The following is an 18,195-nucleotide window of genomic DNA, read 5'->3' on the forward strand; positions in this document are numbered from 1 at the left end:
TACCTAAATAATTGCTACTATGGAGACAGAATAAGATAAATAATAATAATAATTTTTAAGGTTACAGAATATTTCAGCCTTTAAAAGATTCACTCAGTTGATGGACTATTTTTTCTGATATTCACCTAGGTTATAACTGGTACTGTAGGAGACCAAGGATTCTCAAGATTAAAGAGATTAATCACTGTCAACATTGGTCTCACTAATGTGTAGAGAAGGAAAGACAGTATATTTCTAACTATGCTTTAATTTACTCATCTATTTAATGGAAAGACATTGGTTGTTTATAAAGGGGTCTTGTGTTCAATGAGTCAGATGTTAGGATTATAGAGTAATATTATTGCAATGTCCTATGAATCATGCTTCATCAACAACCTGCTACTTGCTGTTTTGCTAAAAGAAGTTTTCCCTAGTCACCTTTCTAGGAACTACCAATTCCAGAGGGCAAGTGTGAATTCTTAATAAAATAAGAGGAAGGGAGAAAGCAAAGTGAAGCTTGGGGAAAATATAATAAATGAGGACTGCCATTGGTCCCAGGCATAGCAGATAATCCTAGAGACTAAATTAGTCCAAGTCCTTGTCTTTGATCCAAAAAATAACTTGGCTAGTGAGATATGGTCCTTAATACCAACCTATCAAGGATCATCCAAGGGAGCAGATTGATAGTCAAATTTCTGTCCGGCTCAACAATTAAGCAGTGTCAAATGCCACTGGAAGTCATTCAGGGGTCAGCCAAAGGAAAGAAAATTAATCAGAAGGAAAACAGCTCAAAGGCAAGACTGGGTATGGCAGAAGCCATCCTGGTAAAAACAAGAGGGCATTTAGATGAAACTATGATGTCCCATCTCCCTCTACCTATGGAGTCAAATGGGTTCCCATACCTACTGAGCCTATATTCTATCAGATAGCATATGATATGGAAACCTGGAAGATGGTTTACCTTGGGTCCTTGAGGTCCAGGTATACCTTCTGGGCCAGGCAATCCTTTCTGGCCAGGTATGCCAGGACAACCGGGAAAGCCTTTTTCACCCTGTTCAAAACAACAGAATCAACATAAGTCACATTGGAGTCAAATGACCAGACATCATCTTCCTAGATAATTTAATGGTAAACTTTAAATTGTGTGTGTGTGTGTGTGTGTGTGTGTGTGTGTGTGTGTGTGTGTGTAGGGCAGAGATAACTATCAGTGGCAAATAATCAAAATGTAGCTACCATAAGATTTTAGTCTTTCATGAAGATTCAGAAGAGGCAACATGGTATGGTAGAGAGAGTAGACTAAAGCATGTTTGAAAGAGTTGGAATTGGAGGTCTTGTACTTATGTGTCCTACCTGCGTCAAATCACTTAACCACATTGAGTTTCAGTATCTGATCTATAAAACAAGGTATGTAGGGGGGGTAGGGGGAGTTGGTCTAGATAATCTCAGAAGTCCCTTCCCAATGTGAATCTTTGTTTTATTAGTGTTGACCTTGGAGTCAGGAGACCTGAGTCAGATTTTGGTTCTGATCCTTACCAGCTTGGTGACTGCTGATGAGTCATGAGTTACCTTGAAGTTTGAGAGTTTTTTTTTATATCTGTAAATTGGGAATAATAATTATGGACTGTCTGATAGGGCTGTTGTAAGAAAAGTGCCTTGTGAAATTTAAAGCTTCCAATGCCCAAATTTAGGCACTCCTCCCAGTCCTCACCACCACCTTGCCCCTAATAATTTTTAACTTTTGAAAGCCTGTATGTCTAGTTCAAAGCTGAGAGGTGCCAATGCTAAGAAATGAGGAAATGTTGAGGGGAAAAGGGAATCAAATAAAGTGGGAAAAACTCCAAGTGGAACTTGAGGCAAAGGACAAAGAATAGCCAAAAGCTATTCACTGTGCCACTAGCTGTCCATCTTCCATGAGTATCACCCATTAAAACTTATCTTGACTCTCCATGGAAGCACTGAGTTTACTTTGGCTTCTGGAAGACTTAGCCAGCATACTGAAAAGTTTTGTAAGACCTGATAAGCTCAAAGGGCCCTGTAACTGATTTGTCCATCATTCGATCAGTCAACCAAAATTTATTAATTTATGCTAGTCATTCTTCCATAGAGGGATCCACCAAGTCCAGTTTGGGAAGTCTCAGCAACAAGAGTTTGGTGATAAGGGGGTGAAATAATTTTGGCTACAGCAACTAATGAAGACCTGCCCATCCTAAGGCATGAAAGTGTTTCAATCTGTCTAAGTTAAAGGCAATTCCACATTTGGGAAAATGGTAGATCTTAGGAACTAGTGATGCATCTACAAAGAAAGGACTGTACAGATTTATATTGGAACAGAGACTTAGGGTTGGAAGGACCCTTTGAGATCATCCATCCAATTCACATCCCCATTTTCAGATAGGAAAAATGAGTCCCCAAAAAGTAAAGGGACATATCTAAGGTAACCCAGGCAAGTGAGTGGTAGAAGGAGGACCCAAACCTAATTCACTGAACCATAAATATAGAGATGGAAAATACCTTTAAGGTCATCTAGTCCAACTCTTTCCTTTTATATTGGATAAATAGAAGCCCAAAGGGGTCAATGTTTTTCTCTTTCCCAAAGTTACACAAATAGTGAGTGCCAGAGTTGGGATTCAAACCCTGGTCCTTTTGATCCTTAATCTAACTTTCCACTGTACGGTGTAACATGTCTAAATCAACACATTGATGGAGTTGAAATGGGAAAGCTCTTTCCTGCATGCCTTCCTTTATTCTTACAGTTGAATTCCTCCTTCCCTAGCCCAGAGCTTTGTACATGGCAAGCTTGAAATCCTTGCAGAATTGGCTCTTATTTGTGATTCACAGAAAACGACTGTGCTTCTGCTCCCCTCATCTCCCACTAGATGGAGGTGGAGATCATGACATACAACTGGCTCGTCTCCCAATCTTTATTCAGCCTCCATCTAATAAACCACGTTGGTTTCCACTTGAATAAAGTGGTTTTCAGTTGTCCTCTTGTGTTCTGAGAGATTGTAGCCAGCGCATGAATGTAGGAACATCCTCTGGAGCTTTACTTTACTAATTATCTGCCTCTCTCTCACCACCCAAAGAGTTATAATTTAACTGCTGGTATTTAGGCCAGCCAGAAGGGCTTGAACAAGGCATTCTTTCAAGTTAATGTTTCTGTTTGGCTACATGAAAATAGCAGCGTTTGGAAAACTAATGGACTCCACTCTGGGGATGTCATGAATGGAGGAGAGAGAAGCAAGCCAAGCGCTAGTCTAAACCTGGTCCTGCTTACCTTATCACCTTTGATGCCATCACAAAAGCAAGGGCCTTTGTCCCTACAGATACAGCCCTGTGGGAGAAAAAGGAATTTTGTTTAAAAATAAGAGCCAATTTCCATGTTATTCCACGAATCACAATGAGTAGGACAAAATGAATCTGGCCTGATTGTTGTTTTCTTTTCTGACTCAAACTCCTCTGTTTGGCCTTTAGAGCCTTTCACAATCTACCTTTTCTGCCTTATTAAACATTCCTCCCCAGCTCACATGCTGCGGTTCAGTCAAAATAGCCTTCTCGCTTTATCCCTCAGGCCTGGAGGGCACTCCCTCTGACTGAGCCCCAGAAACCCCTCCTTCCTTCAAAGTGCACCTCCCGATCATAGCTAGAGCTGCCTTCCCTCCCCTTCCAAAGGGCATTTTCTTCATATTTTACGTCGGAAGGAAGCTCTTTGGGAGCAGGGGCTGAGCCTGGCACAGAGTAGATGATTAATAAACAAATGCTTGCTAGTCAATTTTTCAAGTGCAACTTACACAGGAAGCCTTTTCTGACTTCCCAGATGCTAGTTTCTGTCCCCCAATATCTTGTGTTTATTTTATATAGATACAGATACATATGTATATACATGTGTGTATCTCTGTGCATATATCTATGGATATATGCATCTATTGACTGTTTCTAGCTCTCTATATAATATGTACACAATATACCTACACCTCTCTCGAATGTATACACAATATACACACTTCTCTGTCTCTCTCCATCTCTCTCTCTCTCTCCATCACTCTCTCTCTCTCTCTCTCTCTCTCTCTCTCTCTCTCTCTCTCTCTCTCTCTCTTTCTCTCTCTCTCTTTCTCTCTCTCTCTTTCTCTCTCTCTCTCTCTTCTCTCTCTCTCTCTCTCTCTTCTCTCTCTCTCTCTCTCTCTCTCTCTCTCTCTCTCTCTCTTTCTCTCTCTCTCTGTCTCTGTCTCTCTCTCTCTCTCTCTGTCTCTGTCTCTCTCTCTCTCTCTTTCTCCCCCTCTCCCTCCCACTCTAATATACACATCTCTATATATATAATATATATATATAATATACACCTCCCCTCTTTCTTTCTCTATGATGTATACACAATATACACCTCTCTCTTTTTCATGCTCTGTATAAATATATATGTATATATACTTACATACACACATGCACCCATACCCCTATTATTTTCCTTGACAGAATATAAACTCCCTAAGGACAGGAACCATTTTTATTTTAAATCTTTGTGTAACAGGTCACTGTAGTGCATGAAAAATCTATGTCTTTGGCACCTGGCACCATGCCAAACACCCAGAAAATATTTAATAATTGTTCTAATAATTGTTTCTATCAATATAGGACATCAAATGCTCTCTGTTCTAGACCACACGAATTTGTCTAAAGATACTGAATAGACTTTCCTTTGATGTGGGGTTGGGGGACAGGACAGGGAGCAGCCTTTGGATCCCAGCTGTTTCCCTTTCCTAGCTTAATTCAGTCACAAATTCAAGGCTAACAATCGTCTTTCTCTTCCCTTCTCTGATGTCTCCTTCGAACTCTTGTGAAAGGGTTTTAGTCTTCCTGAAATATGATTAAGACTCTGAGATGATGGTCCTCAGTATCAGTGTTTCCCCAAACAGAACAACATCTCTCTGACCTTAGATTGTGGGGAGATGAAGTACATTTTTGTTTTGTCTGACTAGTCACTCAGTGTGCTTCCAGCTTCGGGACTTCTGATGACTTTAATGATACACGAACTCTCTAGGATCTGCAACAGCAGAGGAAACCACTAAAGGATGATGAGCACAAAGCAACTGGATATGGTTTCTGCTTGTTTTTGAGGGTACAAATAATATATGTATAAGCAAATATAGATGTATGTACATTTGTGCTCATGCATAAACTATTAGAGCTTAAATTGCATTAAAACCTTTGGGCCAACATATATATATATATATATATATATATATATATATATATATACGTATATATATAAGCACTTAAGCATATGTGTTCGTGTGGGTGTGTACAATTTCTACCTGAATTCGAGGATAGGAATAATACATATAAACAAATATATTTATGTGTTCATATGTGCACTCATGCATACACATTCATAAACTATTAGAATTTAAACTGCATTAAAATTTTTTTTTTAAACCTTTACCTTCTATCTTAGAATAAATACTGTATTGGCTCCAAGGCAGAAGAGTGGTAAGGGCTAGGCAATGGGGGTCAAGTGACTTGCTCAGGGTCACATAGCTAGGAAGCATCTGAGGTCAAATTTGAACCCAGGACTAAGCTACCCAGCTGCCCCTACATTAATCTTTTGAAACACTATGTATATAGATATATCTGTGTATGCATTCATGTACTTTTACCTACATATAAATACATATTTACATGCACACAAACATATTGTATGTGTATATACATATATATGTGTGTGATTGATATGAGATATATAAAGTAAAACCTCTAATGAAAAATTAACATTCCAGAGGAGGGGGGGGGGGGATTAAAACTCACTTGCTTTAATGTTATAGAATGAAGGGGGAAAAGTACAGTTTTTTTTTCAGATTTTTTTCTCATTCATCTTCCTTTTACTTCTGAACAATGGAAAAGAAGGGAAGAGGAAAGAAATAAGCATTTATATAGAGCCAACTCCAAACTAGGCACTGTGCTAAATGCTTTACAAATATTATCAAATAACATGTAGAGATAGATCAGTGTTTCCAAAGATCTGAATGCTCATGAGACATACAGAAGGTTCTTTGCAACTTTTCAGTTTATATCTGAATTTTGTGAATGCCTGCTTTCAATGTTGTCATGTCTCAGAGTAGTTATTTCAATCTTAATTTACTCCATTTTCTTTCTCTGAGATAGCATCCATACCTTTATGTTTGCCAACCACTACCCTTAGCCTAAAATGCCCCTGCTTATGAGCAATCTATAATTAAAAAAAATGTTTAGACACTATCTCTTCTGTGAAGTCCTTTCAGAGTGACTAGAAAAAAGCTGATAATTTCTGTCATCCAATCAGGACTCCTAGAACTTTCAGATTATTGTACTGATCCCTTGAATGAATACTGTTTTGTGTGTCAACAACTAAATCACACTCATTTTAAAATTGTATATATAATCACCAAGGCCAAATATCCATAAATATCTCCAGTTGGTAAGAACTGACTAAAGAATTATCATTATTTTTATATTTCTCTTGTAAAAATCATTATTGATTGGTTTAAAAAAAAACCTCTTCTTAGTTCAAGGCCCTTAGTGGCCATAAGTAAAAGGAATTACATTTGATTTTTTATTAATTTCATACTAGGAATTCTAGTTGGCACATATTAATTATATATCTTTAACCTGATTTTAAAAATTGATTTAAGAATTTACTCCTTAATGTTCCCTATTTGGAGCACAAGCCAACATTTTGTCTTTGTCTATTCATGCTTAAACACTGACACTTACAAACAATGACAGCTCTTGGAAATATGGCCACAACATGCAAACCTGCCATATATGGATGCATACTCTGTCAAAAAGGAATACATCATAGCAAGAAGACAATTGTGATATCTCTGGGGCTTAAAGATTCAGAACTTTCCTGGTTTCTGATTTCCTCTTGGTACTATGTTTGTTTGTAAGCCTTGGTGCTTGCCTCCAATATATTTTGACATAGAACTCCAATTATTCTGCCTTCAATCTTCAGGTCAGACTCTGACTACCACTTACTGGGCTTTTCCTTTGTAAGAAGACCTTTGTAATTTCTTCTTTTACTCCTCTAAGCATTCTACAGTCTATCTCCACTGGTCTACTTCCTATTCCTCATAAAGGACATCCATTTTCCATCTTCAAGCCTTTGCACTGCCTATTCCCAACAATTGAAATGCTTTTCCTTTCCACTTCTTGGGTTTTCTGGTTCAAGACTCAGCTCAAGTCTCATTTTCCGAAGGGAATCTTTTCCAATCTCTCTTAATTCTAGCATCTTTCCTCTTAAATTCCTATTTATCCTGTACATAACTTTTTTTTGTCCATACTTGTTTGCTTGTTGTCTCCCCCATTAGATTGTGAGCTCCTTGAGGGCAGGGATTACTATTTAGCTCTTTGTATTCCTAGTACTTAGCACAGTGCCTGTACATGGTAGGTGCTTAATAAGTGGTTATTGACTGGCTGATCAAAGCTGTACTATGCATGTACACACCAGCAACAACTGTTCCATTCTCTGGACAGAGATGAACAAGGTAGACATGAATAAAATTGCGGATGAGGAAGGTAAGGGTGATGAAACATAAGACTCAAAATCCTCATTCCACACATTTGTAAATTACATTTGTAAACTTAACATTTAAAAGAGAATATATGTAAAAGAGAATATATATATATAAATTTACATAGCTAAAATAATAAAATTTATCTGGAAGAACAAAAGGTTAAGAATATCAAGGGAATTAATGAAAAAATTTGAAGGAAGAGGACTTAGCAATATCAGATCTTAAGCAATAGCAAGAGATAATTATCAAAACAGTTTGGTACTGGATTAAGTAGAACGGTTGACCAATGGTATGGATTAGACACACAATATACAGAAGAAGCAAAAGAGTACAGTAGTGTTTGATAAACCAAGAATTCAAACTATTTGGACAAGAACTTACTATTTGATAAAAACAGCTGGTGAAACTGGAAAGTAATCTAGTAGAAACTAGGAAGAGAACAACATTTCATACCATATACCAATATAAACTTAACATAAGTGTATAATTTAGACGTAAAGGGTGATATAAGCAAATTAGGAGAGCACAGAAGAAATTAATTATTGGATGTTTGGAGAGGGGAAGAGTTTATGACCAACCAAGAGATAGAGAAATTGATATAAAGTGGAAAATTTAAATTATGTAAAAATTTTAAGTTTTGTGTGGTTTTTTTTTTTAACAAAGATCAATGCAGCCAAAGTGAGAAGAAAATCATAAAACTGGGGGAGTGGAAGTGGACTTTAGAGCAAGTTTCCTTGATAAAAATCTATTTCTCAAATATAGGTAATCTAACCAAATTTATAAAAGTCAAAGTCATTTCCCAGTTGTCAAATGGTCAAAAGATATGAACAGGCATTTTTCAAAGGAAGAAATCAAAGCTAACAATAGTCATATGAAAAAATGCTCTAAATCACAAATAATTTGAGAAATGCAAATTAAAACAATTCTGAGGTACTACCTGACACTGATTAGCTTGGAGAGGATAGAAAAAGAAAATGATAAATGATGGAGAGGATGTGGGAAATTGGTACACTAATATACTTTTAGTGGAACTGTGAACTAGTCCAGCCATTCTGAAGAACAATTTGGAACTATGCTCAAATGACTATAAAACCGTGCATATCCTTTGACCCAGCAATATCACTATAATATCACTACTAGATCAACGTATAAAATTTTTTATAGCAGCTCTTTTTGTGAAGGTAAAGAATTGGAAACTGAGGGAATGCCCATGAATTGGGAAATGTTTAAACAAGTCATGGTATTGACTATGAAGGAATACTATTCTTCTATAAGAAAAGGTGAAGGGGACAGCTTTAGAAGAATTTAGTAAGACTTATATGAACTGATGCAAAGTGAAATGAGCAGAAACAGAAGAACAATGTGCATAGTAGCAACAATATTTAAAGATAATCAACAGTCTTACTAACCCAGATCAATATAATGCTCTAAGATGATTCCAAAGGACTCCAGAAAAATGCTATTTCCACATAAACAACTGATGGGCTCAAAGCACAGATTGAAACATTTCCTTTCCCCCCTTGATTTTTAAAAAGACATGGCTAATACAGATATATATTTTGCATGATTTCATATATATAATACATATTATATTTTTTGCCTTCTCAATGGGTGAGGGAGAGGATTGAGAAAAGGAAAAAATTGGGAACTGAATGTAAAAACAAAATACATATATGTATATACATGTTTTTTTGGAAAAAAATTCCCCACGATCCAGATTATTAAAAAATCTTTTCTATCTATTTTGAAATGATGCATTAATGATTATTTAAGTTTCATTTGTTTTGATCCATTTGTGAAACACCATTCCTTCATCTCTCTTAAAAAGCACAGGATTATTTTCATATTAATACTTTAGATCTAAAAATCTTTGCATGGAGTTGGTCTGTGCTGGCAGCAATAGTTTTGATGATGTCAAAGCTTCCTTTTTCATGATTTCTGAAAGAGGGCAGACTACTAAATACTTGGAAAATATTATGGATATTTTGATTACCAGAAAAGGCATGGATAAAATATTACTAGTTACTGCCTTTTACGACTTCTTTTTCATCTCCAGAAAAATCTGAGAATAATCTACACATGTTTGTGGGTGTCCTTAATGAAGAGATAAGGGGGAAACTGGCAGTTTCTATAAATGATATAATAGATCTTGTATGCTATCTGGTGCATAGAGCATTGGACTTGGGGTCAGAAGACCCAAGTTCAAAATCAGCCCCAGACATTTACTAGCTGTATGACCATTGCAAGTTATTTAGAACCTTAGTTCCCTAACATGTAAAATGGAGATAATAATAAAACATATCTCCCAGGGTTGTTTTTTTTTAAGTCTATAAATTGCATCTTTAATTGGACAAAACCATTGTACCACCACAGATATCAGTCATATCAGAGTGCCCATTGCCCATTAAAGCATAGGAACTTTTTTTTAAACATTATTTTATTTGGTCATTTCCAAGCATTATTCATTGGAGACAAAGATCATTTTCTCCCCCTCCCCCCCAGCTATCCCAGTGATTCCACTGGGTATCACAAGTGTTCTTGATTCGAACCCATTTCCATGTTGTTGGTATTTGCATTAGGGTGTTCATTTAGAGTCTCTCCTCAGTCATATCCCCTCAACCCCTGTAGTCAGGCAGTTGCTTTTCCTCGGTGTTTTTACTCCCACAGTTTGTCCTCTGCTTGTGGATTGTGTTTTTTCTTCTAGATCCCTGCAGATTGTTCAGGATCACTGCATTGACACTAATGGAGAAGTCCATTGTGTTCGATTATACCACAGTGTATATACCTCTGTGTACAATGTTCTCCTGGTTCTGCTCCTCTCGCTCTGCATCACTTCCTGGAGGTTGTTCCAGTCTCCATGGAATTCTCCCAGGGTTGTTTTGAGGATTTAATGAGAGAATATTTGTAAAGCATTTTGAAAACCTTAAAATACTATATAAATTGTTTGTATTATTATCCTAGTCCTAGGATTTTTTCACATACCACATTATAAAAACAAAACAAAATGAAATACCAAACCCTACCTTTTGTCTTAGAATCAATACTGTGTATTGGTTCCAAAACAGAAGAATGTTAAGGGCTAGGAAATGGGGATTTGATATCTTGCCCAGGGTCACACAGCTAGAAAGTATTTGAGGTCAGATTTGAACCTAAGCAGGATCTTCTGTCTTTAAACCCTGGAACTCAATCCACTGAACCACTTAGCTGCCCCAGTACACATATTTTAATGGTCATACAATTGATTGAAAGGTGCAGAGAATTCAAAAGCTTAATGTTTTTGTTATTTATTAGTTATAAAAGGTGACATGGTAGAACAAAATGTGACCTTCAAGGCTTTCATCCATCAAGATGTCTTCATGCATATATTAAAATTATTTAAACTTCCCTGAAAAATTTGATAATAGATATAACTTTGTGCTTCGATCTTCTGTTTCATGGACCTTTGGTAATAAATTTTAAGAGGCATAAAATGGGGAGATATTTCCTCACTTAAGGTATTTGTCACTATTATGGAAGAGTCCAGATGGAAGAATCTTCATTCCTTATAGCTCAAAGAATCATAGATCTAAAGCTGGAAGAATCTTAAAGGCCATTCAATTAAATCTTTTCATTTTACAAATAAAGAAACTGAGGCCCATGGAGGTTATAAGTAACTTTGCCCTGGGTCATATAGGTAGTAAGTATAAGAGTTAGGATTAGAACCCATGTCTTTTGACTTTAGAGTCAAAGTTTTTTTCTTATGTATTATGCTGTCTCCTATAGTGTAGGTCTCCCTAAAATTGATCTGTGCAGATTGTTTGTTTCAAGCTCTAGAACATTGTAAAGTTTCTCGAATGAAATTCATGATCACTCAAAATGATTTAGCTTAATTATCCAAATGGGAAAAACCAAACTGATAAATTATATCTGTTGAGCAAACTATGAAATGTGCTTGTATGGAGATCCCATTGTAGCTGGTCCATTAAGCACATGGATCTTGGACATGGAAGATGCTTCAGACAGACAATAAAGTGGGTCCAGAAAAGAAAAGGAGGAGTAAGAGAATGAGTCAATTTACCATTTAGGAAATTATATGCATCTTAGTGACCCTGAGCCTGATGCCTGAAACAAAGGTTTATTTTTTTTAGCACCAATGTTCTTCTGGATATCCTATCTGATTACAAAGCATAGAATACTAGTTTCTAAAGAATCAAGTTTTTTAAAAAAACAAACCTTTATCTTCTGTCTTTGAGTCAGTACAATATTGGTTCTAAGGCAGACGAATAGTAAGGGCTTGGCAATGTAGGAGAAGTGACCTAACTAGGATTAAACAGCTAGGTAGTATTTGAGACTAGATTTGAACTCCAGACTTTTCCTTTCTAGACCTGGCTCTCAATTCCCTGAGCCAGCTAGCTTCCCCCAAGAATTAAATTTGGAGGGGCAGCTAAATAACTCAGCGGATGAGAGCCAGGGCTAAAGTTGGAGTTGGAAAAACCTGGGTTCATATCTGGCCACAGCCACTTTCTAGCTATGTGTGACTCTGGGTAAGTCACTTAGACCCCATTTGTCTAGCCCTTGCCCTTCTATCTTAGAGTTGTTTTGAGGACAGAAAGAACATTTTAAAAAAGAATTAATTTTAAGTGTTTCTAAGGGAAGCACATGATATCTATGAATAAGTTGCACCATATTATCTATTATGATTATGCAGGAGAAGTAGCTTTGTGTGTGTGTGTGTGTGTGTGTGTGTGTGTGTGTGTGTGTGTGTGTGTGTGAAGGAGTTGGACTGGTCATATAATGAAAGCAAGAGATAAAAGCCTGTATAAGGTAAGATCTAGAGCTAGGACCTCCATATGGGCTGATCTTCCTATGGAAGGTTTTCAGGAGAACATGAATAAGACTCAGAGGATACAAAGGTAGAATGAGATGTGATATGAACCAGGATGAGGAGTGATCATACTGATGACAACGTTGAGCTCTCTGAGTATAGAAATGGGAAGGATAAGCATCTATTACAAGTTGAAGCCTCTTACATTTCTATTTCAAGTTCTAAACTATTTTAAAGACCAGCATAACTTGATTCCAGAAAGTCCTGAGGAAGTATCATAACCTCTCAATAGCACGCATAATTTATACATTTTTCCTCCCTCCAATAATAAAATGTTCTAGTTTCTTCAAATCTCAGTTCTGTTAAGTCGTTTACCAGAAGCAGAAGGCTCTTACCATTGGTTTTATGTGTTGGGTTTGCTAATCATTAACAGGTCAGGAAATAATTCAGGGCAGTGAGGGTTTAGTGTTTTGGAGTCTGAGGTATTTCCATTGGTAAGAGTATATTTTCCATTTTAAATTTAGCATATTGTTTTTGCTGTTGAGTCACTGTTGAATCATTGTAGGAGTTGATGTAATTGTTCAGTCATTGTCTTCATTGTCATTCAGTGTTTCAGTCATATCCAACTCTCCATGATCCCATGTGGGGTTTTCTTGGTAAAGATACTGGAATGGTCTGTTATTTCCTTCTCCAGCTCATTTGATAAATGAGGAAACTGAGGCCAACAGGATGAAGTGATTACAAAACTAGTAAGTGTCTGAGGCTAGATTTGCACTCAGAAGATGAATGTACCAGTTCCCAGACCCAGCGCTCTATCCACTGCACCACCTAGATTTTCTCAAGTAAGGCAGCAGTAGTAACCTGGGAAAAGGTAGTTTTGATTGAATGATGAGATTGGAAAGCTGATTGGAAAGGACTTAGAAGAGTGGAGAAAAAGTGAAGGCCCTGGGTACTGAAGGCTTTTGGTAGAGAAGGAGAGGAGAGAAATAAAATCATAGATATTGAGGATAGCAGAAACCAGGGAGGCTTTTTTGTTTTTTTTTTTAATGGATGAGGAAGCCTTAAGTATATTTGTAGAAAACAGAAGGAAACACTAGAGATTAAAGTGAGTGGGGATAATAATAGGAATAATTTCCTGGTCAATATAGGAAGTAACAGAATTGAGGGTGAATGTAGAGGATTGTGTCTTTGGGAAGGAGAAAGGCTCATTCATTTGTCTTTTAAAGATCCAAATTACCTTTCCAGTTTATTACTCCTCCTTACGCATTTTACTTTCTATTTCCTTTACACGGCATTCCTGAATCTGTCCATCGTGTCTGGAATGCACTCCCTGTTCACCTCTGCCTTATAGTATCAATATCTACCTTCCAGGGTCAGCTCAAGTGCCTCCTCCCAGAGGAATCACATCCTGATGCCTCTAGTTGCTAGTGCCCCTCCTACCTTGTACCCATTTATTTCTAACTGTTTGGCACATATTTTGTACTTATTTATCTCTCTACATGCCCCCCACCCCCAACAGAGTATTAGCTCCTGTTTAATTTTTGTATTTATAGACCCAGCACCCAACCTAATCCTTGGCACATAGCAGGTACTTACCAAATATTTCTATTCTAAATAACTTGATAACTGATTTTACCTATTGGAACAAAAAGTGGTACTTGCATTAATTAGCTCCCTTCTCTTTCCCCTCTCTCAAGACCAATTCAACAGAATGGGAAACTGGTTGGTACTGCCCAAAGGCCTCTATTGAGCTGTTTTGTTGATTTTAGTCTATTAACATTGACTTGGTTGGCCTCTCAGCCAGCCAGTAGCCTAAAGCAACATAATCAGTGAAAAGAAGAGCTGACTAAGGAGAGCATGAATGGTGCCAGCTAGACTCCAAAGGTTGTCCTGGGCACATCCCTAGACTCTGCCTTCCTCCTTATTTCCATGTGAAGTCATTGACCATGAAACTTGGATATATTTATCCAAGAAGAGATTCGCATCATAACTCTCTGCACCTTCTTCCCAGAATCACATGTTGTAGCAGGAATTTTTTCAGGTAAGTGTTGGACTAGAAAATTCCTGCTGATGCCGAGTGTCTAGTTCTGAGATTCCTGACAAACCCAGGTTTTGAAGGAAAGATCTTTAGTGAGGAAGGCTCCACTAGAAGTCCTGGGATAGCCCACTTTCCCTCTCAGTGTCACCATAATTGTTAGGAATTTTTTTCTGACTTTTGAGCTATAATCTGTCTATGGATAAGTCCCATCAATCGGTCCTAATTCTCCTTTAAGGGATCAAATAGAAAATCTATTTTCTCATCTATATGGCATCCCTTTTGAATATTTGAAGACAATAGTCATGCTTCCCATTGCCTTCCGTTCTCCAAGAGCTACCTAATTCTTTCAACCAGTTCCCAAACAGCATGATATTGAGGTCTTTTGCCATCCTAGATCCTTCTCTTGAACATTCTCCATCTTGTCAATGTCTTCCTTAAAATATGGCACCTGTACTGAATGCAATAAATGCTCTAGTTATGGAGTGATCAGGACAGAACCCCACAAGACAGATATCATCTCCCTACCTCTGACTTTCTGAGGTTTATACCCTTAGATTACAGTAGACCAGAGGGCTGTCATTTTTTTAACCCTTACCTTCTAGAACTAATTATTGAACTAATTACTTCCAAGGAAGAAGAGCAATAAGGGCTAGGCAACTGGGATTAAATAACTTGTCCAGGATCACACAGCTAGGAAGTGTCTGAGGTCAAATTTGAACCCAGGAATGACTGTATCCTGTCTTAGTCTTCTATCCACTGAGCCACCTAGCTACCCTGCTAGATACTTTTCAAATGAGCTATCTAGCCACACTTCCCTCCCCCACTTACTTCCATATAATATTTATGAAGTTGATTTTCTGGACAAGATGGAGAGATGTGAAGCTAGATAAGAATACAGTTAGTTAGATTAGGAAATAACTCAGAGATCCTAAGAGCATTAGTTTATAGAGCAATAGAAACCTGGAGGAAGACCTCTGGTAGAGAGCTACTGGGCTCTATGCTTAAACTTATTCTGCTTAGCATTTTATTGTTGACTTGGATGAAGGCATGATGATCATGCATATAAAATTTGAAGATGATATAAACATGGGAGGGAAATTTTGATTTGAAAAATCAGACTTTGAAAGGTAACATGGTGCAGTAGGAGTTCTAGATTTAGATTGGGAAGGCCTAGGTTTGAATCCCAATTCTGCTACTTTCTACCAGTGTCTTTGGGGCCAATCACTTATCTCTGGGCCTCAGTTTCCTCTTTTGAAATTGGCAATTGGGTCAGATGACCTTTAGGTTTCTTTTAAATTTTAAGATCTCCTTGCATTAGTCTAACAAAATGAAACTTACTAAGGATAAATATAAAGTTTGATACTTAGGTAAAAAAAAATCCATAGCCCCAAAGGCAATTTTTCATTGAGAACACATGATGTGCAAATGGAGTTTTAGTGGACCATAAGCTTTGTGATGTGACATCCCCCCCCCCAAATCTAATGAGATCTTAGACCACATCAATGCAGACATAGTGTTCAGAAAAATGGAGGTTACAATGCTGCTGCCATACATGGAGAAGTCTTTAGATGGGTATGGGCACCCTTCTGAGTCTGGATGATCTTATTTCTGGCACCATAACTTGTTTGGGAATGCCCTTGGTTGCTTCCCCTAGAAGAGGGTTTGTGGGATTCCTCAATCAGCCTCTCTGTCCATGCCTCATTGAATTTTGAAAATCAGTGGTTAGATCCATTGTTGAGTGGATAGAAAACAAATTTGAGGATTTGATTTACTGCTTTTTTGTGGGTAAATTGCTTCAACTGGCTAAATCTCTGTTTTCGTATAAAGGATGCTGGAATATGATGCGTGTTTGCTTCCATCTACTTCATGCATCATTAGTTAAACTCAATAAATATTTATCAAGAATCTTCTATGGGAAAGACTGTACTCAAAGCTAAATATTAAGATGAATAAATAATTATTCTAGAGAAACAATATAGGGAATGACTACAACAGTGTAATGAGAAACAATTACAACAACGGAATAGAAAAGGACTGCAGTAGAAACATACTGTCCAGGTTTGGCCCCAAAGGAGCAAGATGAGATTGAAGCCTTTATCTCTGCAGAAGTGAAGGAGAGAGGCTTTGAGTATGCAGCAGATTTTTCATTACGTTGGCTAGTTATGAATTGTTTTTCTCTCCTTTTTATTCTTTGCTTTAAGGGATGGCTCTCTGAGAGGAAGGAAGATTCCACTGGGAATAATGTAAAAACAAAATGTATCATTACTCCATATAATTTCATCGAATCATATCAAATATTAAGATAATTCACAAATTCTTATATTCTGCCATTGATGATTAGGTTGCCTGTGCAAACTATGAGTTGTATGGTGGTTCCCACTTGCACTCTTGATCTTTTGGATCACCTGGGAGCAGCAGTCCCTAGTCAAAGTTTAATTCTGGGTTCTGTCAATTTATTTTCAATAGTTCTCCTCATTATTTGATGCCCCCCCCCCAATTCCAAGACCCTGCTACTCCCTTACCCAAGAAGTGCCTCTGTGCTCCAGACTTTTTTCAACTATTTCCCATCCTTAAAATTATATCTGTTTAGAAGCAGCCAAGTGGATTGAGAACTAGGTCTGAAGATGGAAGCCAGGTTTGGAGACAGGAGGTCCTGGATTCAAATTTGGTCTCAGGCATCTCCTAGCTGTGTGACTCTGGACAAGTCACTTAACCCAATTTGTTTCACTTTTGTCTTTCTGTCTTAGAACTGTTACCAAGACAGAAAGTAAGGATTAAAAAAAAGGAAATATAATTATAAATTTATATGCATATGTACATTGATTATATACAGATAAGTATATTTAATTAGAGAAATGTATTTCTTTGTAGTTTTCTTTGTAATCCTATATATATATTTATGTACATTTTGTGCATATATAATGAAATTATGTATCTATACTTGTACATAAACCCACACATAACTCTATGAACACATTTCCTCAATAGAATTCCTATCTGTATTCATGGTAATTGGGTTATCTAATATCACAATAATAACAGCTAACATTTAGATAGTCCTCTACTGTTTGTGAAGCACTTTGCCTGATATCTTTCTCGATCCTCACAAAACCCTGTGGTATATTGCTCTTACTTTCAATCTCCATTTTAATAAATGAGAAGAATGAGTCTGAGAGAGGGTGAGTGACTTAGCCAGAATCACACAACTAATAAGAATCCAAGGTAGGATTTGCACTCAGGTCTTTCTAACTTCATATATAACATACTGTCCACTACTCTCCCTGGACTTATCAGCATAGCTCCATGTAAAACTTTGGAAGCACAACCTGTTTATTAGTTGGGATTGTCTATATTATTGTCATTGCTGAAAGTTAGATGCTAGAACTTTTCCCCTTCACTTATAAAGAAACAATGGATACAGATCACTCAAGAATCACCTTTGTGTTTTATCTCAGCACTTTGACACATTACTGGCAATTTCTTCTAAGAAGGATGCTTTTAAATGCATAAATAAGCATGTAGAATTTCAAATGCACTTAATTAAATTAAAATGCAATTACCAAAAAATTTTATAAAAAAGAAACAAATCATATATCTCAGATTAAGAAATCTGCTCTGAGGTCTTTAATGAAAATTGTGCTTGAAATCTCTCAGTATTCACTAAACATCTACTAAGCATCTACTATGTACCAGGCACACAGATAAAAAAGAAAGAAAAAAGACTGGCTTTTTTGCCATATTTCCAAAACAAAGAACAGCAGGTTACTTTTTTTTTTAAACCCTTACCTTCCGTCTTGGAGTCAATACTGTGTATTGGCTCCAAGGCAGAAGAG

At 37.1% G+C, this 18,195-nt stretch overlaps 1 protein-coding gene across 1 annotated transcript in view; it reads right to left on the reverse strand.

Moving 5' to 3' along the window:
* Positions 1-18,195, reverse strand: part of COL4A3 (collagen type IV alpha 3 chain) — a 174,583-nt gene that overhangs the window by 94,431 nt on the left and 61,957 nt on the right. Inside the window, 2 exon segments of the mRNA XM_056808486.1 lie at positions 941-1,030; positions 3,254-3,310. Of these exon segments, the coding sequence (XP_056664464.1) occupies positions 941-1,030; positions 3,254-3,310 (147 nt within the window).

This window comes from Monodelphis domestica, chromosome 8, assembly GCF_027887165.1.
Source record: "Monodelphis domestica isolate mMonDom1 chromosome 8, mMonDom1.pri, whole genome shotgun sequence".
NCBI lineage: Eukaryota > Metazoa > Chordata > Mammalia > Didelphimorphia > Didelphidae > Monodelphis > Monodelphis domestica.